We start from the raw sequence: 25,817 nt of genomic DNA, 5'->3' as shown, positions 1-25,817 counted from the left end.
TGGGCACCATTTGGGGGCAGCGGAGCCATGGCGCGGTGCGCTCTTTGTATCTGTAATGGCGTCGTTGGGGGGATATTCAGATTCTCTCTTAGCATCTTTGCCACAAAGGGGATAAGGGACCTTGCTGTCCCCTCTGTCCCCTCTGCTACCCCGTATATTCTCACGTTGTCCCTCCTGGACCGTCCCTGTAAATCAGTTATCTTAGTTTGGAGAGCCTCCTGGATCGTTAGCATCTCTGCTAGTATCTCTTCCACGTTCTGTAGCCTTTCCTCACTGCCTACGATCCTAGCTTCGGCCTGGTCCACCCTCGCGTTTGTTTTAGCTATTTCCCCTTTCAGGTCTTGCATCTGTTTCTTATTTTCTTGCCTGAAACCGCGCAGTTCCCTCAGAATTATAGCCAGATTTACCTCCTCCTCTTGGTCGGAGCAGGGTGAGGGGGGGCAAGCGCCGCTAGCCACCGCGGCCGGAGATCCCACGGTGATGTCCACTGGTTGCTGCGTTGCCGAAGTGCTAGCGGTAGCATCATTGTTAGCTTCAGGTTGCTGTGCTTCGTTATCGCCGCCGGCATGCGTACTCTCCCTTGCTTTCTTTTTCCTTTCTTTCAACACCATCCTCGCCCCTTCTTATGAGTAAATATAACTTGACTTCTTGATATTTTAGTTGACTTTGGGGCCGATATTATATCTTTTGACCGAGCGAACTTTCCTCAAGCTGTCATCCTCTCAAACCGGAAACCGGAACTCTGTGTGTGGTGTCTTGACCAGTTGTTCTCTCGGTCGGTCGTGGAAAAACCCGACCGTGAGTATTACATTTTGTGCCCAACCCAACTTCCCAAGATCATTCTTTAACAATTCCCTCCCAATCAATGTGATTTATTATATCGCATTAACCACACTGTACATCATTTTTTTGTTCATATATTGGAACGGGTGAGGCCCTAGTGTATATATGAAACAAAATATTTTTTTCTCTTCTTTGCTTCTTCTGGGGGTCACTGGAACAAAATATTGGTCATTATTATTATGGCCATATTTTGGAGATCCTTGAGATGAAAAGGGTTTACCACTGACAACATAAGCTTTTCAGAAAACTGTTAAGATTTAAAAGACATTTGTAGAATCAGCCAAAAAAAACTGCAAAAAGAAGAAGAAAAAGCGGATCTAGGCCTACAAGCTTTTTTCAAATGGCTAAAAATAAAAACTCTTCCTCATTTGCTCTCCCTGTGGCTCTCGGAACCCCACTTTTCTTTTACGGTGCTCAGCCCAAGTTCACATGGCTAAGCTGGTCTGCAGTGGCTAGCAGGATTAGCAAGCCATTGAAGCTGTAACCCCACTAAAGCGTTGTGTGGTGCACTAGCATGAAATCAGCGTGGCATGTTTGTACCTACATCCAAACAGCTGTGAAATCTCTCCCTTAGGTCAGACTGTGCCCAGACAATCCACTCTATTCCCAGCTCCTAAGCTCACACCAGTGAAGTGTCTTTCTTTTTGTCATCAAAGTTTTTTAATGATTTTTCAATAAAGCATACAAAATTCACATGACTTACACAAAAGAAAAAACAAACAAACAACAAAACACAACTAGCAGTCAAAAAAAAGGAAAACCCCTGGACAACACCCCTCCACACTCTGTTGTTAACACTCGTGGTTATGTCATATGTAATGTATAAATACAAAATGTTACTACAACAATCCTTTGATATATAAATAAAAGTAGTCCCATATCTCATGGAACTTCCCTTTGACGTTATTCCTCTTGGCAATTGAGTATTCAAAGGATGCAGTTTCAGTCATAAGTTGGGTCCAGTCTGTGATCCCTGGCGTAGCAGAGCTCTTCCAGTTTCTCAGTATCAACCTAGCTGCAGTAATAAGACCTGCAGTCACCAATGCATGTTGTGCCTTGGTGACCCCCTGTGGCAGCACCGTGCGATCTCCAGAGAGACATAACCTTGGGAATTCTGGTAGTATTAGCCCCATCCAGTCTCCAAGTTTCCCCTCTTTCCAGAAAGGCACAACCACAGGACATTCCCAAAAGGCATGTAAAAATGTACCATTTTCCCCATTACATTTCCAACACCGTTTGTCTTCCACCAAGCCCATCCTAAACAGTTTCACAGGGGTATAGTAGAAACTATGTATAATTTTGTAATGTGTAAATTTGCTTTTAATATTCCTAGTGGCCCACCCAACTTTGGAAATTATATTTGACCATTTCTCTTCACTTATTTCACATCCTAAATCCCTTTGCCATATTAATCTAAGATTTTCAGTCTTTGCACTTTGTAGTTCCATTATATTTTTGTAAATTATTGAAGCCCTATGCATTGTCGGTGGCCAGTCAAAAAATGTTTTCAACATATTGGGTTCCTCTATACCCCTGTTAAGGTTGAACACACTTCCAACACTACTTCTTAGTTGAAGATATTTCCCAAATTCACCCATACCCATCACATTAAATTGATTCTCCAACTCCTGATATGACTTAAAAGTTGTATCCATATATAAATCATCAATTACACCTATGCCATTTCTTTGCCAAGACTCCCAACAAAATTAATATTTACCTATCAAGATGCGTGGATTATCCCATATAGAAGAATATCCCTGTTTATATTGGGATTTCTGAAGTGTCTTTCTACTGGTGTGAAATGTTTTATGAGGCTGAGGCCCTTCCCCATCAGCACAGACAGTGTGAGCCTTTGGTGCAGGGCTATTGCATCTTTGTGCAGCATCTTTGTGCAACCCAGAATGGGTTTATAGGCAAAGTTTACAAATAGCAGATCTACACATGTCACAATGCAATGCTGTTAAAAGATGAAATATAAAGTAGGGATTAAAGGCACGCTTCCTGGCTTTACTGAGCGTAGTCTAATTGATCATGTGTGTGGTTTCTCCAACCAGGAGCACAGGAACCTGCCCTTCATGCAGGAGCTGAGGAACCTTTTCTCCCTCATGGTGGGATCAAAGAGGAAGTATGTGGACCCCTCGAGTGCCGTGGAGATTCTCAAAGACGCCTTCAAGTCCAGCGAGTCACAGCAGGTCAGCACTATATCATCCTGCTCATTTTTGTACAATGCACAATTGCAAAAATGTTGAAAACATTGTTGAAATCACGTTGATTCATTGCTACGTTTGTGTCTTTTCAAAAGACACAAACGTTTGTAAAATGCTCTTCAAACCAATGATCTAAAATGTGTTCATACATAATCAAGGTCTTCAAAGCAAAAATCTGTGTTCAAATATTTGAGACAAACACACACACACAACCAACACACACACACACACTCTGAAAAACACCCTTTGCGTAGCCAGACGATCAGAGATGTCCGACTACCGATATGTCTGGTGATATCTAAATTAAATGTAGGGGCCTACAAACCTACATGTACTGCTTTCAGAACCAATACTGGTAACATCCCAATATGAAAGGCCACCTTAAAGTCTTTGCATTGGTTTGCAATGCTGTTTAATTTAGAATCGTGGGATAGATCTTTAACCTCTTATTGGGCCTCCTACTTTTGGCACTTTTCACTTCTGTTACAGTTCTGTTAATTCAGCGCTTTAACTTCCATCTCCTATTAATGTTAATCCCCAGACTCACAACATCCCCCTGAACACTGCAAAAAGACAAATATTGTATTGAACACCACGGATTAGCCTCTGTATGCTAATATGTGCTAATGTAATGTTAATATGACAATTGCCCTCCCCCCAAAAAGCAATAATAGCTCTTGTCTCTTTGGAGGTTAAGTGAGGTCAGCCCTCTGGTCAGTGCATTCATCAGTCATGTCTCTCCACTGTGTATTATCACATTGAGGCATTGACCTGAATTACAGAATGCCCTTGATGTCTGCATTATGATGGAGTGGGTCTGGGTTACCAGGTTCTCCTTTTTGAAGTTCACCAATTCGTGAACTCTTGCCGTTGTCATTTACAAACTCCAGCCATTTCAGTTTTTAAGCTGACTGGTTAAAACCACTGCTTTCTTGGTGTGGTTATAGCGCCCATTAAACCCTGTCTCTGGCCTCAGGCCGTAAAATAGTTTAATACTTCTAAAGCGTTGTGAGCTTGTTATAGGGCCGTTATAGGGCTGGTAAAATAAAATATATTTCCATTTGTGTGTTTTTTTTAAAATGTATCTATAAACTATAAAAATGGTCAAATAGAAACTTGATTCAAATCTTCAGTTTTTTTAATTGATTAGATAAACGTGTTTGACAATATATTGGTCAGGACATGAGTAATCGATTGTAAGGACGTAAGTAAGTAAGGACTCTTCAAAATCAGAATCAAATTCAGAGTGTGTGTGTGTGTGGGTGTGTGTGTGTGTGGGTGTGTGTGTGTGTGTGTGTGTGTGTGTGTGTGTGTGTGTGTGTGTGTGTGTGTGTGTCACACCCAACAGCAGGATGTGAGTGAGTTCACCCACAAGCTGCTGGACTGGCTAGAGGACGCCTTCCAGATGAAGGCAGAGGAGGACAGGTAATCCCTCCATTTATAAGGATTAATAGGCATTATAGATAATGGACATAGAGGATGAAATGGGTGTGATTCACATGGCTCAGTCTGAGACAGAGATCAGAGAGGTCCTCCTTTAACGACATTTTATTTTTGGCTATTTTCTATCATTATTGTCCAATGAAGTCAGTGTATAGGGCTTAAGTGGTGGTTAGCAGCTGCTGTTTGTGTGTATTTGACCTATTCTTTGTTTTTGGCAGGGAGGGCGAGAAGCCAAAAAACCCCATGGTGGAACTGTTCTACGGCCGCTTCCTGGCTGTGGGCGTTCTAGAAGGTAGGCTGCTGAGATGTAATAACACGTTTTATAACTTATTTAATCTCTAAAAGGAAATAAAATTAGAGATGGCTAGCCAGAAAGGGAAGAGAGAGATTAAGGCCTTGACTGGCCTCGATGCAGCAGCCAGAATGTAAGCAAGTCCTTGCCCCCGGTAATGAAAGGTGACCTTGTTTTAATGAGATGGAGTCCATGTATAAAAGAGAGAGGGTCGGCCACATTGATCCTGGAGGACCTTGACGGCTGATTGACATTGCACTTATTATGCATGACAATACTGGCCTAGAGCCACCAAAAAGCTGGGCCAGAGGACACTTCTGCTCATAAAATGACCTTAATGCCTCATCTGCATGTCCGCTAACAACCCATCCTCGTCGCGTTCTTTTCTTTTTTTCTATTTACTTCTAGTCAATGCTGTGTCGTTGTGCTGCTCCTGCAGACAGAGTGCTGTGCTGCTGCTGTTAAAGCGGTTATGATGAGTGACTGATTGCTGAACAGCTTAGATGCAAATTAATATGAAATGGCTCATATATTACATTAAGCCCGAGTTATACTTAGTTGCTCTCTCTCTCGTGTGATCTTGGACTCTGTCACACCTGACCCAGTTCTTCCTGGGCCTGCCCCTATTTTTCTTACGCAATTTTTTGTGCACGCACACACTGCCACAAGGACACACTTTTATATAATAATATTATATTGTAATAATAATATTATATTATAATAAACTTTGTATAGCACTTTTCTAAAAGGTAAAGTACCTAACTAGATAATTGACCCAAAAAAATCATGGGCTAATTTTTTTTTAATAATTCATGTAATCCTGGGTTCTACACTTCCTCTGCCGACCGGGGGTGGGGGGGGGCAGCGGACTGGACTCATGCTTCCTTCTATGCATGAGGAGTCCAAGCTGCTTCTTTTCACCTGACAGGGGAAGGAACACGTTATTCCGACCATTTCCTTTCCCCTCCTTCCCATTAGATGCCCCGGCTGGCCAGGGGAAGGTAGTTTAGGATTACTGCATGTTTTTTGTGAGGGTACCTACCCTAGGGGACACGGGGAGAACATGCAAACTCCACACAGAAAGGCACTTTCGCCAACCCCACCTCGGGTATTGGCACTAATGATGTGGAGGAGAGAACACAGCGCCAGCACCCACAGCGTCCCCAACAGGAATCAAACCCAGGATCTTCTAGCTTTGAGGCGACAGCACTACCGACTGTGCCACCGTGCCCCCCTAACTAATGATTTTAAACATCATACTGTATCTAATCATGAGACCATACTGTATCTAATCATGAAACAAAATAAAAAGGTGTAAGCAAGAAAAATATGATGCCATTACCAAAACAAAAACATTTAGTTTGTTGCTTGTGTGCATTTGTACGTGTTCTTTTATACTGTGCATGTGTGTACAAGCTCTTCTGTGTGATATTCTCCAGGTAAGAAGTTTGAGAACACAGAGATGTTCGGACAGTACCCGCTGCAGGTGAACGGGTTTAAGGACCTCCACGAGTGTCTCGAGGCGGCCATGATTGAGGGCGAGATCGAGTCCTTACACTCAGCGGAGAACTCTGCCAAGTCTGGACAGGAGGTCAGTACCAAGGATGCGTTATGCTCTGTGAACTTCAAGACCCCAGAAAATTAAACATTGGCAAAGAGGTACTGTGGGTTGATGGGATCAGGCGCCATCATAGCACACATTGGAGAACAAAGACAAAATACCTGACATTCAGTGAGTTTAATGTGATTTTGTTACATAGAGGAATGAATTGCAAATGACAACATTTAAATTTGCCCACTGAAGAGACTGAGGTTGAACAGTTTGGGAATCGTCTATAACCCTCTCTCCATAAGAGTTGACCTGGTTTGTGACCCCTTGCCAGTCTAGCATTGACCTCTGTTTAGCTTCAGCCCAGATTAGGCCGTCTCCCAGGAGCAGAGAACAGCTAATTACCAGGTTTGTACACAGACATGGCCTCTGGCCAGGACCCAATTACAATTTACAGGTTAGTAGAAATGGAGAAAGGACAAGAGAAAGAACAAGTAATGGAAAGAAAACAGATGAAAGAAAGAAAATCTGGCAAGGGGTAGTGTCATAGATTTATATATAAACTAGAGGACGGACAGCCCCCCCCACCCCCACTATTTTCTTGATTATGAAACCAACATTATGACAAATCAAATTTATCAAATGGGGAAAGTAGCCTATCTGCATGAGGAAATAAGTAGACCTTTGTGGAGATCTTGTACAGCCTCCGTTACGTTGAGTGGTAATGTTTGATGTGACCGGGCCGTGTATCATGTCTTTGTGATTAGAGGGGCACTTTTTCCTTGTTTTTCTCTTACACTGACTTTTATCCCTGTCTTGGGATTTTTTTGCTTTAACCCCTACTATAATGTGTGGCTGTTTATGTGTATTTATCTCAGTCATAATACCATCATTAAATGTTCTTTCTTTCAGCACTGGTTCAGTGAACTCCCTCCCGTTTTGACCTTTGAACTGTCCAGATTTGAATTCAACCAGACACTGGGGAGGCCGGAGAAGATCCACAACAAGCTTGAGTTCCCCTCCATGCTGTATATGGACAGGTGAAGGAGACCGTGTTGGCATCACTCATCAGAATATAATAAGCCAACATTACGTTGTTGCCTTGGCGTCTCTAATGTTAGGCATGTCATTATAGGTGAAAATGTATAATAAAAAAGTGAAAAGAAGAAGACGATAGCTGATCTAGAAGCTCGCAAAGCGTTACGTTGTGACCTGTTATAAGTTTTAGATTAATCTTATTTATATGAGTGGTGTTTAAATTATATTTACTAGACTGATGCCCTGGCCTACTCGCGAACGAGTAGGCCACCTTTTTCTGCAGTCTATGGTCTAATGACTCTAGTCTATCTATAATAAATAAAATGCTCCCCTGGTGTGTGTGGTCAGGTACATGGACAGGAACAGGGAGACCACCAGGATCAAGAGAGAGGAGATCAGGAGGCTAAAAGAGCATTTGACTCTGCTCCAACAGCGACTGGAAAGGTACAACACCTGTGTACTTAGTCAAAGTCAACAAAACTTCACATGTAGTCATGGGACTGATTTCTCATTCTGTAGGTGTGCCCTACTGTTGCTTGCTCACTTTTTTCCCCAGACTTATTCTCTGTCTCTAATCTCTATTTTATCTCAACCTCTCCTTTTCTACTATTCTCTCTCAGATATCTAAGCTATGGCTCAGGCCCCAAGAGGTTTCCTCTGGCAGATGTCCTCCAATATGCCATGGAGTTTGCCTCCAGTAAGCCTGTGTGCACCTCCCCTGTGGAGGACATAGACATATCAGCGCCTCCCGGTGGCACAACAGGGCAGCAGCTTCCCCCACCAAGGCAAGTTGCAAAAAATGTACATTACCTCCTTCCACTGCTGCTCCTTTCTTCTCTCCTTGTTTCAGAAGTGCAGTAAGTGGAAGAAAGCAGAAGGAAGTATAAGTTAGTCAGAACTGTACTATTTAAAAGCTGCCAAGTTATCATTAAGAGTGCCAGTGTGTGATGTGTGTGTGTACATGATTGTGTTTTAATTTAAAGTTCTACACCACCTCTGGTTCCCACAGCACAGCAGAGCAGGGCTCTACAGTTCCTCCAGAGGGTTCAGCCGGGGCTCAGGGCATGGCGACGGGCCAATTGAGAGTGCCCATTCACAAGCCGTTCACGCAGTCCCGGCTTCCCCCAGATCTGCCCATGCACCCTGCCCCACGTAACATCACCGAAGATGAGCTGAAGGTGCTGGAGGGCTGTCTACACCGCTGGAGGAGTGAAGTGGAGAATGACACCCGTGGTACGACCTTCCTTGTCCCTTTAAATAAAAGTTTATCACTGCTGGTGTTAACCTAAATGACTGTACTACTCGGTGCATGCCAGTGTCTATTCACAGCTTCATTTACATTTTCACCAAATTCATTAAATTACTGAACTGCATGTCATGGATGTTGCATTTAGTTCATAAATGTCTTTCCAGCTAGAAATAATTTTCACTGGAATGCATTACAATGAACGATAACATAAATTGATTTTCATCCAATGCCTTCCTCAAAAATCAAACAGATCAATAGTGTGCTTTGGAGAATGGTCAGCGATAATGTCACATACACTGAGTCATAGTCAATGGTCTAAACATACCAGATCACTGGGATGGTCTTTTAGATAAGGGAGGGCAGATTGTTTTTCTGTTCAAACAGCAATTTCTAAAATGTATCTAACATTTTGTATTGATGAGAATGCCAGATTATAACATGGGTACTGTTTTACCACATTATTAAAAATGTTTATAATTGCCTGTTGCCCTGTCTTTACATATGGTTTATAAGACCACATGATTTATATTACTGTTTTTATCATTACAGATCTGCAGGGCAGCATATCCAGAATCCACAGAACGATTGAAATGATGTACTCTGACAAGTCCATGATGCAGGTGTGTGTGTGCGTTTTCCATGTAAACTGTAAAGTAAGTGGTTGCATTATGAACTAAACTAAACATGTCAAGCTCTTTCTCATGGCTGTGGTTCCATGCAGGTTCCATACCGGTTGCACGCAGTCCTGGTCCACGAGGGCCAGGCCAATGCGGGCCACTACTGGGCTTACATTTACGACCCACACCAGCGGCGCTGGATGAAGTACAACGACATCTCTGTTACCAAGTCATCCTGGGAGGAGCTGGTCCGGGACTCGTTCGGTGGTTATCGGAATGCCAGTGCCTACTGTCTCATGTACATCAATGACAAGAAGCCTTTTCTCATAGAAGGTACACACGCACACACACACACACACACACACACACACACACACACACACACACACACGCCTAAGCCAATGGGAGCAGCCTAAGCCAATGGGAGCCAGCCAATCGCGTACTACCCTTTCCAAGGACCCGAAAGAACGACGGAATCCGCTGAAGATACCATGCGAGCGACAAGTAGCTTGCTGCTAATGTTATGAGCTAACTGCATGGACAGCAGCAAAGCCAAAGTCTTTCACCTGGCAAATATGACTGTCATAATGTTTTTCTTTTTTTTAATCTATTTTTTGGCTTTCGCCTTTATTTATTTCTTCTTTTTTTATGGAGGGACAGACAGTAGGCTGACAGGAAATGGGGGGAAGACATGCAGTAAAGGCCGTCGGGATCGTCGAACCCACGGCACACTGCCAGACTGGATTACCAGCCACGGTGCCTGGACCACTGAGCCATGGCCCAGGCCATGTCATAATTTCTTGTTTTAACTCATTTACCTCTGAATGTTCCGATATGGCCTTTTGACGGCTCCTGGTCCAAACGCCCTCCCCACCGAGTTCGCCTTCCGACGCCTATTTTAATATAAATTGATCACGGGTCACAACTGTGTTCTGTACGCGCTCATAACACTCCGGTTGCGGTGCGACGAAAACAAATCAGAAATGAAATTTGCGCAGGCTTATGCCGTCTATGGGAACGCAGTTTTTAGAATCGTAATATCTCAGATTCTTCTTTTTGGCTCAAAATGTACTTCCTGACTCTCGTTTTCCCAGTGAAACGGCTTTTAATTCAAACGAAAGGTCTCGCCGTATTAAATGACTGGCTGGCGGCCCTGGAGTAGACAATTCAGACACCAGATAGGGGTATTGGCAGTAAATGAGTTAATGAATCAAAATACAGTATTATTTTAAGATTTTCCACCTCAAGAGCAGTCTTTAGTTTTTCGCTTTATTGAACAATATTATACAAAATGTTACTTAGCACTTAGCAGTGAGTGGCCACAAATAAGCCTTTGTTTGACCATCTGTTCCATCTGTGTCCAATGTGTCTTTGCAGAGGAGTTTGATAAAGAGACAGGTCAGATGTTGAGTGGCTTGGATAAGCTTCCCCCTGACCTGAAGCAGTACGTGAAGGAGGATAACCACCTCTTTGACAAGGAGATGCAGGAGTGGGACATCCTGCAGGCCCGCAAGGCCCAACAGGAGAAGCTGGCCCTGGCCACTGCAGCTGCCTTGGCCGCATCCAGTGCCTGCACCACCTCCGCCTCCCCACAGCCCATGAGCATCGAGTCTAGTCCTCCAGACAACTCAGGTTAGGGTCACAATATTGAAGGCCAGGGAAAGCCCAGCAGAATGCATAATTAGCAATCAATGGTTGGTAGGTGCATTTCCCTATGAAGATGTGTGGTGTAGAGGAGAAAAAGGAGTGGGCCTACTATGGACCCCACAGGGGAATCCAGCTAATGAATTATATAGGGTTTAACCCATTAAAACCAGCATCCGTGTCTTTCTTTTTTGCAATAGCTCTCAAAAATAGCAGATATAGAAGGTATAAATCGGGGGCATAAATCGAGTGTCAAAGTGAGTTTAACGTCATCTAATACAATCAGATGGGACTTGTCTGTTTGGATCTATGGGCTGTCAAGGCCAGAAAGTCGTTTTTTGACACTCAGGTAGGCGGTCCCGCATAACTTCTGGGTATGATGATGATGTCCCGCGGATACCCTCTATACAAGCTCACAGCGCGTCACTTCATGCCGCGCTGCGTACTTGTACATCTGCTATCTTTGAAAAATCTTGAAAGTGTGAGAAGTGAGAACTACTGAATTAGAAGGCATTTGTCGAATTGGCCTCGGGACTTTATAATGCGTTAAGTGGTTAAGATTCTGGTTGTATTAGACATCCTTTTTCTCCCTGTGCTGTCCAGTTCCCCATCAGGACCCTGAGTACATGGAGCAGCCATGTCCTACCAGTGACTCCAAACAGCTGCAGGAGGACGTGGAGAGGGCTGTCTCCATGGCTGCTTCTGAGTTAGAGGAGAGGAGCCCTGAGGCACTGCTGAATGCTGTAAACACACACACACACACACACACACACACACACACACACACACACACACACACTTACACACACTTACACACACACACACACACACACTTGCATTCATCATGCATCACTCCTCAGACTGTCCTTGTCAGTCTGTTGACATTAGTGCCCAATGTGTTTATCTTTGTCTCATCCCTTTTTTCCCCCAAATTCTTTATTGTGAGGGTGTGTGACCTTAAATCTTGTGGAAGCAAAAACGTTCCTGCCTTACTTGCATTACTATAACAAAACCTTCTGACATCTTTGTTAATCGTTTTGTAGTCACTGAAGCATTCTCCTTCCTTCTCAACTGCATGTTCTAATCTATCCATGACTAATTGAAATAATTTATGTCATAGGGCTAAAGAATTCTACTAGTCAAAAGGGTATATATTCAAAGTTTAGGGACACAACTCATGTTGGCTTGCTAAAATAGCAACACTCTTGCCTGCTCACTCGGAATGAGTTATAACCAGTCAATGGAATTAGTCTCTTACTGCATGCAACTCAGTTGAGGAAACGTCAACCAATGATACATGTTTAAAGGGAAGACCATCTGATGGGCAATAAATTATCACAATGTGCTGCATTAACCCTAGCGTCCCGATTGTGGGAATAAATACTGTAGGTGAACATTCTTAAAAAAGAGCAGATCTACAACCGCACACGTGTTGCATTGTGAGCGTGTAAATTGGCTATATATTTTCTTTTACAAAGATTTGGTGTAGAGGGAAAAAGTAAGGGACCAAGTGTACACGCAATCACGCATGGGGGGACCTCAGTCAATGAAGTATAGGGTTTAATTGGTTCAAAATGACTGTAATATGACTACTCATGTACCCAACTGTGAATGTTCCACCGCTTTTCTATCTGTCCCTTCCGTTCTTTTCACAGTCTCTTCCCTGCCCCTCTCCCCCCCAGCCTGAGTTTCAGGCCTCTTCCACCCCTCCTCCTGCCCCCACAGTGGAGGATGAGTCCCCCGCCCAGCGCACCGTAGAGGTGGCTATTCCTCATGTGGGAACCTTTGTCATTGAGTCAGAGGAAGGGGGGTACGATGATGAGGTAGCACTCGCTCCGCCAGATCCTTGCTCCTTCGTAGCGCTAAGTCTGTGCCTGTTGGATGTGGTGTAAGAACACCAGTGCTCCTTTCTTATGGCTGTTGGAATGACTTTTATTTAATTTTTTCATGCCTGAGAAAAGCCCACCACGTTTTGCCGATTTAGGTCAGGGTTAGTCTGAGCCGTGCGTCACCCCAGGTTAAAGGCCAGTATTTCTAGACCAGTCTGGAATGGGAAGGGCTTGTTTGACTTGAAAACTCCCCTGGGAAATGCCAGTCCCAGCCCGGCATCTTGCTACAGAAGCATCCTTCTATGTTTTCATTTACACACTTCAGAGGAGTGACCTACAGCTCAACCGCCATCAAAATGAACACGGTTAACATGCTAGTGACGTGAAGAATGTGAAATGGTAACTGATGTTCATTCAAATTCTGATGTATCTGGCATTGCACTGTGCTCTTGATTTTATGAAGATGGGTCATTTGGACTGGTGTGACGTTAGTTTTGAATCCGTGTTTACAGTGTGGATTGGATTGGCTTTTGTTTGTCATAATGCGCACTACAAATTGTTGTCTTGGCTTTTGGAGGTTGGTATTTTATTTTAAAGATTGTGCCTTTACACTGGCTGATTCACATAGATTTGTGACCCTAACCAATGCATGGACTGCGGAATGACGAATGGTGTTCTCTGCTGTAGTGCTTCATGAGAGATAACATAGTGTTTTGGCCTTGCTCGGTGCATCTCGAGGATGTCTTGTCATGTTTAACGTGGTTCCACCTTCTGGGCAGGCGATGATGACCCCAATCATGCAGGGTATTATTATGGCCATTGGCAAATCCAGCAGTGTGTTTGAAAAGAGTGGGCCAGAGGCAGCCTTCTTTAAGGTACATCCCATGTCTCTTTCTTCTTCATCTGTCCATCCTCACCTTCTTTGATGTGTCACCCTTCATTTGTCTGCCGCCTTCTCCTTTCTCTACTTCTGTCAGTGAAGAGTAGAACTGTAAAACTGTCAGCGTGCCCCATTTTCTAGTAATCGCAAGGAAAGCAAAGTATTCATTTTTCTTTAAAGGGATGGGGGGATTGTGATGACATTTTGTTTCCCGTTAGATCTATGTGATTGGCCAAAGATTGTGGCTGATGCCCTCAGCAGCTTTAAAAAAAAGTGTCTCTAATGGGGATCTTTTAATGAACATAAACAATGAAAGAAATGAAAATTGAAATGATCTGCGTGACTACATTTGCACTTGAATAGAAGAAGAATGTTTGTTTGTATAACATTCCTTCACGGTGAATGAAGAATCCAAAACTAAGAAAATACTTGATAAATTGAAGTAAATAGTTTGTTGTTACTGGCACTAAAATAGCGATTCCTACAGGTTGGTTGAGATGGGTGTTCAGCAGCATGTGGAACTGGGAGTACTCACTCTGTTGAAACTCTGTTGATACACCCTCCCCAGACCAACATGTTAGCAGCAACAGGGGCTGAGTTGTAGTTCAGTGTTTGTTCGGAATTGGGGAGAAAAAAGAAAAATACATAAACAAACAAAAATAAAAAACACTAAATTTGACTAAAACAACCTTCCAGCTGACTGTTTTGCTTACATACCATGAACAGTGAGTAAAGGAAACCCGGAAGTATGCAGACTTAGGCTGTGTCCACCAAAGCATTTATTCCCACCTAAAACGCTTCCAAACCCCAGAGTTGAAAATATTGTAAACCTTGGCAAGCAGATAAAGATTGTGCAGGAGGATGCTACACGCACACCAGTAGTGGTGCCAGTCCACGGTAGAACAATCTAAATGTGAAGTCTTGAAAAGACAACGGTGGCCGCACACACTCGCACATTCAGATGCCACGCGTGAACATTCCTAACAAAACAATTGAAAACATAATACTGCGCTCAGGCCAGGGAATAAAGCTTTGGTGGACACATAGCCTTAAAAGTAACCGACCTATAGAATGTCATGCCACTGATCATATACAGTAAACATCCATACTGTCTCAATCCTCAGTGATCCTCAGCCTCTTTCTTTCCTTGTGTGGCCAGGCCATTAAGGTGGAGTACACCCGTCTCCTGAGGTTTGCCCAGGAGGACACACCTCCAGAGAACGACTACCGACTGCAGCACGTCATCGTCTACTTCATCCAAAACCAGGCCCCTAAAAACATCCTGGAGAGGACTTTGCTCATGCAGTTTGCGGACAGGAACCTGGCCTTTGATGAGAGGTAGGGTGCATCACTTGAGTTGATCTGCCGCATCACGTGTTGTGTTGTGACTGTGTCGAAGCATCGCCAGCAGAGGGTAGCAGAGCCCATGACTAGATGCCACTCTCCTTGTTGGCTCACTGGCAGGCAGCTCCCTGCAGCTTGATAGGGTCTCATCAGGCCAGTCTATTTTTTGCAGCAAAACAAATAAATAGTGTTGTCTCCCGCTCTGCACAAAAGCATAATAATAATAAAGGTACTCTCTTGGTAATGTCAGCTGATACATATAATTATCTAGGTTTAGGTTTATCTAGGTTCCCCATATTCATTTACTGTAAATGCTCCTCTTGATGACATCTAAAAACTTTTCAACTGGGCTTGTTGGCCTCAATCCATATTCATGAGTCAAAAATTGATTTCTCCCCTCTCTATTTTGAGCCAGGGTAATTAGATTTATGTGTGCTCGTGGCCTCAATAGGAACCTCAGGAGGAGCATTTCACTCCTCCGCTCAGCACTAAAGAGTGATTCATTAGGCTACGTTGAGGCCTAGGTGCAGGCTGGAGCATTTCACCCTCCCGGAGCATTTCACAATGACTCACCATCTCAACACTGACACTTCTCTCCTTCCTCACCAGGTGTAAGAGCATTATGAATGTGGCACGTGCCAAACTGGACCTCATTAAGCCAGAGGAGATCAACATGGATGAATATGAGGTCAGGACGTTGCAATCTATAAAGCACAATAATCTTCACTCGTACACACACCCTCAAAGAGATGTTATTTACATGCTATCCTGTCTTTTTTTTCCAATCTTTGCAGTTGCCATGAAATAACCTGATCATAGATAACTGCCTTTTCACATTCTTTTCTAGCCACTCGTAGAGCTGGCTTTCAATAGCTTCTGTTTGGTTCTTTTATCAGATGTGGCATCAGGAATACAGGAATTTCCGCGAGACAACTATCCATATGGTGATTGGCTTGGAGCTGTTCCAGAAAACTAAGTATGGTGACACCTTGTTACTCCTTCAGAATTCCACAATCCCCGCCAAAACAATGTAGCCTACGTTCATTGTCGGGAAGCGACACTGCCAAAATACGTAGGCTACGTTAATTCAGTTGTTTAAATGTGTTTGATCCGATCTAGTGGAAAGGCTACTCACATTAGTATAAGACTGGACTGCGCCATCTTCATTGCTCGTGCACACGCACGCTTTCAGTCCCTTTAGACTCCAAATCTCCATCCCAGGCGGCATTTCTGGTCAAAACAACGCTTATTGTACGGAGTCTAGCGGTCGCAGTAATGGCACCGGCTGGCCTGTACTTCTCATCAGCTAGTGAAACATCAACAACCGCTCCGACAACAAACACACCATTAAGTTGACAGTTAACATCCGGTCGCTGCGTTTTGGATCTTCAAAATTAGGGTTGAACGGGGCGATATCCTGGCATATAGTAATCATTCTTTAATTAATCCTGGAGGGGATTGTGTTAATACAAGTTTGCATCATCCAAACCTATCTGTGGTTTTGATTTGCTTAAATAGCCTGTAGTATTTACCGTAATTTCCGGACTATAAGGCGCACCTGAATATAAGCCGCACCAGCCAAATTTAGGGAAAATCCCAAATATGTACGTATACAAGCCACACCGGACTACAAGCCGCAGGTGGCCCCCTAGTGGCCGTTTTGTTAGCTCAGAGCCTTAGATGGCTCTGCGTTAGATAAGCCGCACCGTTGTATAAGCCGCAGGGTTCAAATCATGGGTAAAAAGGTGCGGCTTATAGTCCGGAAATTACGGTATTCAAAAGGTTACAGCCTAATCTTAAATAGTTTTACTGTAATCTTCATTTTAGCCAATGAATCCAGTACCACACCAATGTTTGAGTATTCTACCCTGTTTATCATCCTGTCCAGTTATGTGGAGGCCCTGATGTACCTGATCTACTCTTACCAGTACAACAGGGATCTGCTGGCCAAGGGCTCCTACAGAGGTCATGACGAGGGACTCCTTGGTTATTACCGTCGACAGTGTTTGTTGGTGAGTCTGAAAATAGTCTACATCACTGCTCTGTTACACACACATAATTTAGTTAAATTAATGCTTTAGTTCATTAATCATTACCAATACTACCGTCTTCCTCATATCTGTAACAATCTCTAGCTGAGTACGGAACACACAAGCTTAAATGAGCTAGTGAACTGAAGAAGAATTCAATTTCAATTACATTTGTAAACAGATTGCATCGTCTACAATTAAAATACCGGTAACTGATTGCAGCACTTTCCGGACTCATTGAAAGGAGAAACCGCTTTGTTCAACAGTTCTTCATGTGACCCTGAATGCCTTTTGATGTCAAACTCCCCCTCTCTCCCCTCTGTGAGACTTCCTCAGCTATGCCAAGCAACTGAGCCAATGAGTCCGAGCACCAAAAACCTTTCTCCCTCATGACTAGAGCTCTGTGCTTTTGAAGAGATAATTATATTGGCTTCCCGACGGTTTACAAACGATTCAACTGAACTTTTTTTCTTTCCCTCCTCCCCCCCACATTCTCATAATGTCTTCTAAACAAAGCCTCATTTTCATTGCTGTCCTGCTCCGGGCTGTTCTTATGTATTAACGGTCATTAACGGTATTAAGGGTATTTCTGTGTGATCACTGATCAGCCTGAAAATGGTCTGTAGCTGCATTGGGTAACCTTACACCAGCATTGTTCTCATAATGTCATCATTGGGAGTGGGAATAGGAAGCAGGAGGCCCAGGTCCTAACACAAACATTAAATGCCATTGACAATGAATGGAGAATTTACGTCATATGTGGACGAGCAAATCGGCTTTTCTAAACACAGTGCAACTGTTTTAATTCAGCTTGGGGCTTATATATATTAGGGATGTGCCGATGAGACATTTTGGTCGATATCCGATATAATTAGTGTGGTCAACCAGACTATACTTATTGTCACACTTTTTTATTGTTCTTCCGGAGTAACCTACCTAACTTCTGCTGTGATTGGCCGAGCTTTGCATAATGTTTGTAGTAACTAATTGGCTGTTGTTGGTTACGTAACCAATCTATGTTTTACAATCGTTTATAATCCCTTGCAGGGGCAAAAGACCAAACTATTCAAGCGTTATAGAAATTTTCAAATTTCTATGTAAGCGACTGCGGCAACCACACTTTTTTCAAAATTGAGACTTTTCTAGTTAATTGATGTTATGGCCGATAACCGATATTACCGATGTCGATATGATCTCATTCTATATTTGAAAAATCACACCCGGAAGATTTGCGCAGTAACAAACACAGACAAAACAAACATTAAACTCGTTTCATGCAGGTGGGTGGCAAGAGCTGGATTGTGGTCCTCTGATCCAAGCGAGAACGCCCGTGTCACTCGCTCCTTGTCTGAAACAGCTTTTAGTCTGTAATTCTTTGGAAGGGGCTCAAAGAGGTGTTTTCTACGACGAGGTCAGAGAGTTTGGCTGTGACAGCAAAAGGTGGCTTCAGCCAAGAGCTGGGTGTAATTGTCTGTCTAGTGTGCAATGTGCATCAGTCCAAGTATGTCAGTGTATACTTGGTTCTGTAGTACATGTTTTTTTTTATATATATATATATATATATATATATATATATATATATATATATATATATATATAAAGGCATGACTTGGTCATAAGACATGGAGGAGTCACAAATTGGTACTTGATAATAAACATATAAGTTGGACATAAGGCATTGAGAGGAATCATACAGAAACTATAGTAAAATACGCACATCACTTCGTGGAGGTGCTGGGTTCAAAAAGTAACGCATGTCAGTGACATCTTGAGTTTGACCAGATGAAGAGCCTTGGCTTGAAACGTCGTCAATAAATGTATCTTTTGGAGCATATGAGTGTGCGGGTTCCCTTCTCTTTTCATAGAGAGGAATCACACATTAAGCAATCTACCCTGATTAATGCCATCAATACCTGCCAGTCCTGCCTCTACAGGGTATTGTGTTTACTATGTTACAGTATTTAGGTTTCTTGTGTAATGAATCAAAATCAGTTTATTTGACAAGAATGTAACAACAGACTCATATATTTGTACATTTAAGTAGTCAGGACAACATTCACTCATGTCGTTCAAATGTCACTCAAGGGAAAGAGTAATTACTGTATATGTAGCAGTTTATGGCCAACATTGTGAGTTAAGCAGTACATTATAATAGTTGTACTAGGATTAAATGGCATGAAATTAATTACAGTATAAGCCCTGTGTAGCATAAAGGCAGTTCCTGTGTTGTAGACGTGATTAGAAATGAGTGATGGAGTGCCATAGTCATTTAATTTGTCGCCTGTGTATTTCAACCGGCAGAAACTTAATGAGCAAGCAGCAGCCATGTTTGAATCAGGGGAGGAGCCGGAGGTGACCACAGGGCTGGGCATCATGAATGAGCTGGTGGTGCCCTGCATCCCTCTGCTGCTGGTCCATGATGTTGAGAGGGACCTGCTGGCAATGGAAGACATGAGGAACCGCTGGTGCTCCTACCTGGGCCAGGAGATGGAATGTAAGTTTTTGTGAGGAATTTGTATATCGATATTTGATAAACAGTAAACACTTTAAGTTAAATAATATTAGCATTATTGTCACCAAATATTTTTTTTTGCTGCTATAGGGCCAGAGTGTAGGGAGAATTTTTGCTCAGAACAGGTTATTTTGGTTGCCATTTTCCTGCCTGCTAGTAGGCTATAGTAGTAGGCTGCTAGGCTACATTTTCCAGCCTCACTGTGGAGACAAATACCATTTGTAGATAATGGATTGTAAATAATTAAATAAACACTATGCTTTGGGTGTCGGATGACAAAATAACATAAACTTGATACTCTAACTTATGCTTCCATTGTAGCCTCGCAGTGCGTTAACTGTCGGAGATATCAAATAATTAAATACACGCTGTATGGTTTCTTTGATTTGGGTGTCAGCTGACAAAATAACATAACCTTCAGCAACATTCCCAAACACATGTATGCTCTGCTCTCTACCTGTCCTCAAATGAGCATGACAGTGTAATCAAAATAATAATGGTCAGATCGCATACAGACAGATTATTTATTTACTGCGGAGAGAACACATGTTTGACTGATCACTCGTCACTCTCGTGGTGTTTTTCCCCCTCCCTGGTTCCATAAGGATATGGCCACATCATGTCTTCTCGTCAAGTAAGATGTAAACATTAAGAACTGTTTTGACGTGAGGGGAGGGGAGGCGGCTATCAGAACACCTGAACATTTTCTAACGGCGAATAATCATAATACCACTGTCGATCCAGAGCCATAGAGTAGAAGAGTTGTGACAATTCAAAGATAGGAGAGATGGAAGATGGTGTACTGCAGTGACAGTGTACACACCAGCGTCACTGACAAGCAAACTTACGAACTACAGACTGGCAGCCAAGTAGCCTAGCATCCTACTAGCCTACATGTAGGCAGGACAATGGCTCCCAAATAAGCAAAAATCCTACAGAACGCATCACTACGCCCTTCCCCGATGTTTCACTAATTTTGTTTGTTTCACATGGTGAGTTGCACACAGTTCAGAGAAGTGTGGCTCTTTAGCTTGCGCTCATTCTTTCTCTAGAGCTGATTGGTCAGCTAGGGCTGACACAGCAATTACCCTCTCTATCCGTTATCACCCCTTCCTAACCAAGGGCAAACCGAGATCGGGTATGTGATATATTAAAATAGGATTTCTGTATATTGGAGTTTTGGATGCCAGTCCTAAGGAATGTAGCTATTGAAGTTAATAATTTATTTTCACTAAATAATATTATACATTTTATAATAATTTATTATTATTATTTTATTTTTATACCAGTAATCTTTGTTTCTGTTCACGTTTAGTCATGTCACAGAGAAAATATTTAGCTTGTTTGTGATTATACACGGGCAAAATGAGAACTATATCTTCTCTCCTTTCAATGACAGCCAACCTCCAGGAGAAGCTAACAGACTTCCTCCCCAAGTTATTGGACTGTTCAATCGAAATCAAAAGCTTCCACGACCCTCCCAAGTTGCCCTCCTTCTCCACTCTCGAGCTGTGCGAACGCTTCAGTCACATCATGGCTGCACTCGGCAGGGTGCCCTCCGACGGAAGATGAGCTAGGTGGAGCATCAAGCCCTTGTATCTCAGCCCCAGCCCTGGGCAAAAAATACAAAACAAACACACAACAAAACCCATGGACCTCTCTTTTAACCCATGCCTTCCTTATAAACCAGGGGTCATTTGCTTATAGCTGTCACTCCTCTGTTTCTCTTTTGCTGCTATAGGTTATCATTATAAATATTATTTCAGTTTTATTTTAAGCAAACCAAGAGGAAGGATGAGAACTTCTGAGGGGACACAAGTAATGAAGAAGAAAAGAAAAGAAACGCAATCCTGCAGTAGAAGCCAAGCACATTCTGCTTCAGCTTTGTAAAACAAGGTTGAGGGTTTTTGTAGGCTTTTAAGTTTTTTAATTTTTCTTATTGTTGTTGCTGTTTGGTTTATGCCCCCACTCCCCACATAAGCCCTTTCTCAAGCACCGGCCCTTCTCTTTCTGAAAAGGATCACCTTGCTGCTCTGCCATCAGTTTGGTACAGTATTACACAGTTTTGTTTTGTTTTGTTTTTCTAAGGAAGTGAGGTAATGAGAGTCTTGAGGATTTCAGCGACTCTTAAGTATCTCAAATGGGTCTCATGTCTCTGTGGACTGCACCAGAATGAGAGTTTTTTTTTTGAGTGCTGTGGCTTGTTAATAAATTGAGAGAATAAAGTTTTATTTATGGCCCTTTTAGGCCAACTAAACAGTTGTTTTGTCTGCTGTCCGGTTTAGTTTTTGTATTATTGGAAAATTATATGTAAAATTGTAAATATGCACCATTGCACTCACTTTTAAGATTTGCACTTAACAGTATTTCATCTTGGCATGGCCCTTGTAGAACAATACATTCAGACAATGTATGTTGTCTTGTCTGTCCTGGAGATGGTGTGCAAATCATACATGCAAGATAGAGTAGCAGATCATTTCAAATTCAAATGTGTAAAAACCTAGGTTGGCTTTTCCATAAACATTTTTTTTACTGTATACATTTTGGCTAACTCTGCCCCAACATTCAGAAAGAATTTCATAATTAACATTCTGTGATGTTGGGAGTGGAAGTCATACTGGTAAACTCACCTATCATCCATATATATACTGTACATTTATTTATTTACCAATATTAACCTCCCCACTGATTACATGATTCTTCATATGTGGACAGCTACTTTTCCCTCTGTTATGGGCAAATGTACTCATTCACATCCTTTCCATGAGTCCGATTGACTTTTCAATTGGAGACAATGTTGCACCAGAGTGCCTTAAACCTCAAGTTGTACTTCATTATTAGTACTATTATTTGATGCATGCACTCGCTCATTATTGCAGACAAACGTAAAAGCAAAGATTTGGTGGTGTTTTTTTTGCCTGCCCCTCATGGAGCTGGACCCAACAACTGGAAACTCACCAGTGCAGTACCATGAGAACCTCATTCTGTATGATGATGAGCTCTTGAAGTTTAGCTGAAATCTATATACCAAAACTGGAGGCATAGAATTCTCTGCTAGCTCAGCAGAGCAAAAACACTAAAGGCCTCAGTTTGTCTCTGTAGATTAAATATAACATCGCTAATGACCGAATGGCTACTGACCAGAAATGTAATTATTTGATTGTTCACCTGGGTTTCTTACCACACCAATAGGACTACATGGTGACATGATCTTACTGTAATAGTGCATGCATGCTCAGTCAACCTACCCTGTATAAATAAAGGTTACCGTAGTACAACAATGATTTTGGTACAAGACCATGGTCACCATTTCAAGATGTCACCTATGGGAGTCGGGTGCTAAAAAAGACAACCAAAGATGATTAATTGTATTGAAAGGTAATAAAAGGTGTTCTGAATCTATAGATGTGGCAGCAATCACTTCAGCGTGTGGGCCAAATTCCGATGTTCATGTGAGCTTGTGAAGCAAAGTAATGCAGTCCCAGGATTCAGTATGGACTGCTGCTGTATCTGCAAGTATTTGGTTGATGGCTAGTAGCAAAATGCTATTTCAGGTTTCAATTGAGCAATGAATAACCATCTAAATCCATACTAATTATCCATAATGTATAAATTATGGATTATTTTCGGGGAGGGGTCAGAATAAATTATGGACATAGATGGTTATTCGTCTCAACTGCTCAAATTTTTTCGATGTTTAGATGCTCATTGGCCTCCTGATGAATGCCCTGGGTGGATGTTTTGTTTCATTTGCACAAGATTTGGTATCTTTCAACCTGGTGAAGAGCTTATCAGACTGAATGCACTATTCTGCTGCAATGCTACCGAAACAACAAACATCCCTGAGGGCAAATTAGCACACAAATTGGGGTCGGCTGTAAAAAAAAGGCCATGCACATATTTCCCTCTGCATTTGTCTTTGCCTTCTGTACATTATTTAGGGGCTCAAATCTCGCCCAACTGTTGGCCAGATGGCTCCCCTTCCGTAGAGGGTGGGTATGCACATTAGTTTTCTTCCTGCCATGCAGTGCCGGTTGGTGTGGGTCCATACGTTTCCACTAGTTCTGACCTGCTGAGGGCCTTCACCCCGCTCCCTATAGACTTACTACACAGGTTCTTGTCATTAGTGCACAGGATGAGAGCGTGCTCTGGGTAGAGACTCTTGTACTGCTGGCAGCAAAGCAGAACTTGGTCATCATTCTTTATCAGATACTGCAGGCAGTACTGCAGAACCCGGTGGTAAACATTGTTGTTCCGACCTCTGTCATCATTTTTCTTAGCTGTCAGGTCGTGAAAACTCTGAAATGCCTGTTGTATTGACTGGCTCCAAACGCCTGGCTTCTGGTTCTTCAGACATATGTATATGAAGCGTACAGCATCAACAGCCCGGTGAGCCAGCTTCCTCCCGTTCTTCCGCCAGTCCAGCTCCTGGAGCACCACCCAGGGGATCAGTATCACAGGGACGCCCATGGTTCCAAGGCCATGAGACGTGATACTCTTCACATAGTCCAGGTGACTGAGGAGGATGTTGGTGTCAAGAACGAGGATTACACCTTGTTGTGACGGTCCTTTAACAGGCTGATAATCTGTGGCACCCTTCACGGATAGGTCTGTGGATAGATTTGTAGATGATGTTCGATCGTTGGATGATAAATTCATTGAGGTGAGATCTTTACTGCTCTTCCCTGCATTCAACAAACCCATGCTGTCCTTAGAGCTAGCCCCGTGCAGCTCCTCAGCTATCTGCATATCACAGTAGTTGTCATGGACTCGTGTTTCATTATGTACACTCCGAGTGTGTGAGGACTTGGCCGTCTGGGGCATTTGTGGGACATTCCTTTGTTTTGAAGTGAGATGCTGTGATTCATCTGAGGTAGTGGGATTGGATGTGGTGCAAGGATTCTTTGTTGCCTTTTTTGCCTTGAAGGTACAGTTTGCTGCCTGTTGCTCACGGCCAAATCTTGAGCAACAGCACCTCTTGTTCTCCTTCACCCACTCCATATTCTGGTACTTTGTCAACAGTTTGATTTTGGCACAGTGATTCACGTTGTGCTGTGATGAAGCGCAGAATGGATAGTATTTTGTGGACTTCTGTATTGTTTCTTCCCTCACAGACACAGTTGTAGATTTGGCAGGCATTTCCTTCTGCTCAACACAATGAAATACAGTGGTTTTCTTGGATTTGTGGTTGATGCGCCGCTTGTTACATGGAGCTTGCTTGCCAGTTGTTGCTTCGTCAGGATAACTAAAGAGGGGATCTGACTTATCAGCTTGGTGATAAACGAAGTTCACTAGTTCTGTGAACTTGGCTCTTCTTTGATACCGCTTCTGGAAATCATGTTCATGAACACCCCATTGATCTCTTATATTAAGCGGCAGCTTTGAAATTATGTTCTTTGTGGTCAGGAGAAGGTCCATTTCTTCCATATAATCCATGTCTTCCATGGTATTGTGACAGTCCACTAGGAACAATGAAAAAACACTTAAAGCACTTCCATCTCCAGACCTTATCTGCGGCCAACTCAGTGCCTTTTCCTTTAACTCTATAGCCATTTGATATAGTAGATCCAACTGGTTTCCATGGTTGTCGAGAAGCAGCCTCACAAAGCCCTGGTGACCGTAGCGATCCGGCTGGCTGTAGGTTTCCCCATGCTGGGGTCGGTGTCTGCCATAATTTGGGTAGCTGTCGCAGTGCCTTTGACAGCTGTCTCTGGGCTCACGGTAAGCAGCACCATGCTGATGGCATGAAGACGATGGCATGACTTGTAAATTAGAGATCATGACTGTAAGGCGTTTCACGTCTTGTCGCAGTTGTTCATTTGCTTCTTCCATGCTCTGAATACGTTGTAGAACCTCTGTATCCTGTCTGGTCTGCTCATGACTCACAGGGCTGGGATACCCAACCTCATACTCATCAAGATAGGGCAGTGAGTAGCGGCGCTGCTGGGGATGCATTCCATCATGTAGATCTCTCTCATTTGGGCCGAACATCTTCCCATGTTGGGGTCGATGTCTGTCATAATGATGGTTGCCATCAGGCCAGGTATGCCGGCTGTCTCTGGGCTCATGGTAGCCAGCACCATGTTGATGGCATGATGGCGGTGGCATGACACTTGAAGCGACTGTAAGGCGTTGCACATCTTGTCGCAGTTGTTCATGTCCTTCCATGCTTTGAATACGTTGTGGAACGTTGTAGAACATTGGTGAAGCAATGCACGTGCCAGGATTGCATTTAGACTGTTACTAAAATACCTTAAGCTGATGACTGGTGGATGCTATTAAAGCTCTAATTAATTCCTAAGACATTATTCGTGATTTCCTTATGAATGCCCTGGGT

The 25,817-nt window shown here is 43.0% G+C and overlaps 1 protein-coding gene across 8 annotated transcripts in view; it reads left to right on the top strand.

Moving 5' to 3' along the window:
• usp25 (ubiquitin specific peptidase 25) overlaps positions 1 to 21,742 on the top strand; it is a 35,187-nt gene extending 13,445 nt beyond the window's left edge. Inside the window, exons 7-26 of one of the 8 annotated variants that reach the window (XM_080779758.1) lie at positions 2,901 to 3,038; positions 4,405 to 4,478; positions 4,715 to 4,788; positions 6,228 to 6,379; positions 7,250 to 7,377; positions 7,724 to 7,819; positions 7,996 to 8,160; positions 8,385 to 8,608; positions 9,174 to 9,244; positions 9,346 to 9,574; positions 10,619 to 10,873; positions 11,489 to 11,628; positions 12,541 to 12,708; positions 13,494 to 13,589; positions 14,754 to 14,932; positions 15,548 to 15,626; positions 15,835 to 15,914; positions 16,827 to 16,950; positions 19,270 to 19,462; positions 20,880 to 21,742. In XM_080779758.1, the coding sequence (XP_080635884.1) occupies positions 2,901 to 3,038; positions 4,405 to 4,478; positions 4,715 to 4,788; positions 6,228 to 6,379; positions 7,250 to 7,377; positions 7,724 to 7,819; positions 7,996 to 8,160; positions 8,385 to 8,608; positions 9,174 to 9,244; positions 9,346 to 9,574; positions 10,619 to 10,873; positions 11,489 to 11,628; positions 12,541 to 12,708; positions 13,494 to 13,589; positions 14,754 to 14,932; positions 15,548 to 15,626; positions 15,835 to 15,914; positions 16,827 to 16,950; positions 19,270 to 19,462; positions 20,880 to 21,052 (2,838 nt within the window). In that variant the 3' untranslated portion in view covers positions 21,053 to 21,742. Of the gene's footprint in view, positions 1 to 2,900; positions 3,039 to 4,401; positions 4,479 to 4,714; positions 4,789 to 6,227; positions 6,380 to 7,249; positions 7,378 to 7,723; positions 7,820 to 7,995; positions 8,161 to 8,384; positions 8,609 to 9,173; positions 9,245 to 9,345; positions 9,575 to 10,618; positions 10,874 to 11,488; positions 11,629 to 12,540; positions 12,709 to 13,493; positions 13,590 to 14,753; positions 14,933 to 15,547; positions 15,627 to 15,834; positions 15,915 to 16,826; positions 16,951 to 19,269; positions 19,463 to 20,879 lie in introns of all 8 variants that reach the window. The other 7 variants (XM_080779759.1, XM_080779757.1, XM_080779763.1 and 4 more) reach the window with 7 other exon arrangements.
• The last annotated feature ends 4,075 nt before the right edge of the window (positions 21,743 to 25,817 follow it).

This window comes from Protomyctophum bolini (assembly GCF_963924005.1).
Source record: "Protomyctophum bolini genome assembly, chromosome: 13".
NCBI lineage: Eukaryota > Metazoa > Chordata > Actinopteri > Myctophiformes > Myctophidae > Protomyctophum > Protomyctophum bolini.
Note: the sequence above shows the minus strand (reverse complement) of the source record. Positions and strands in the feature narration are given on the sequence as shown.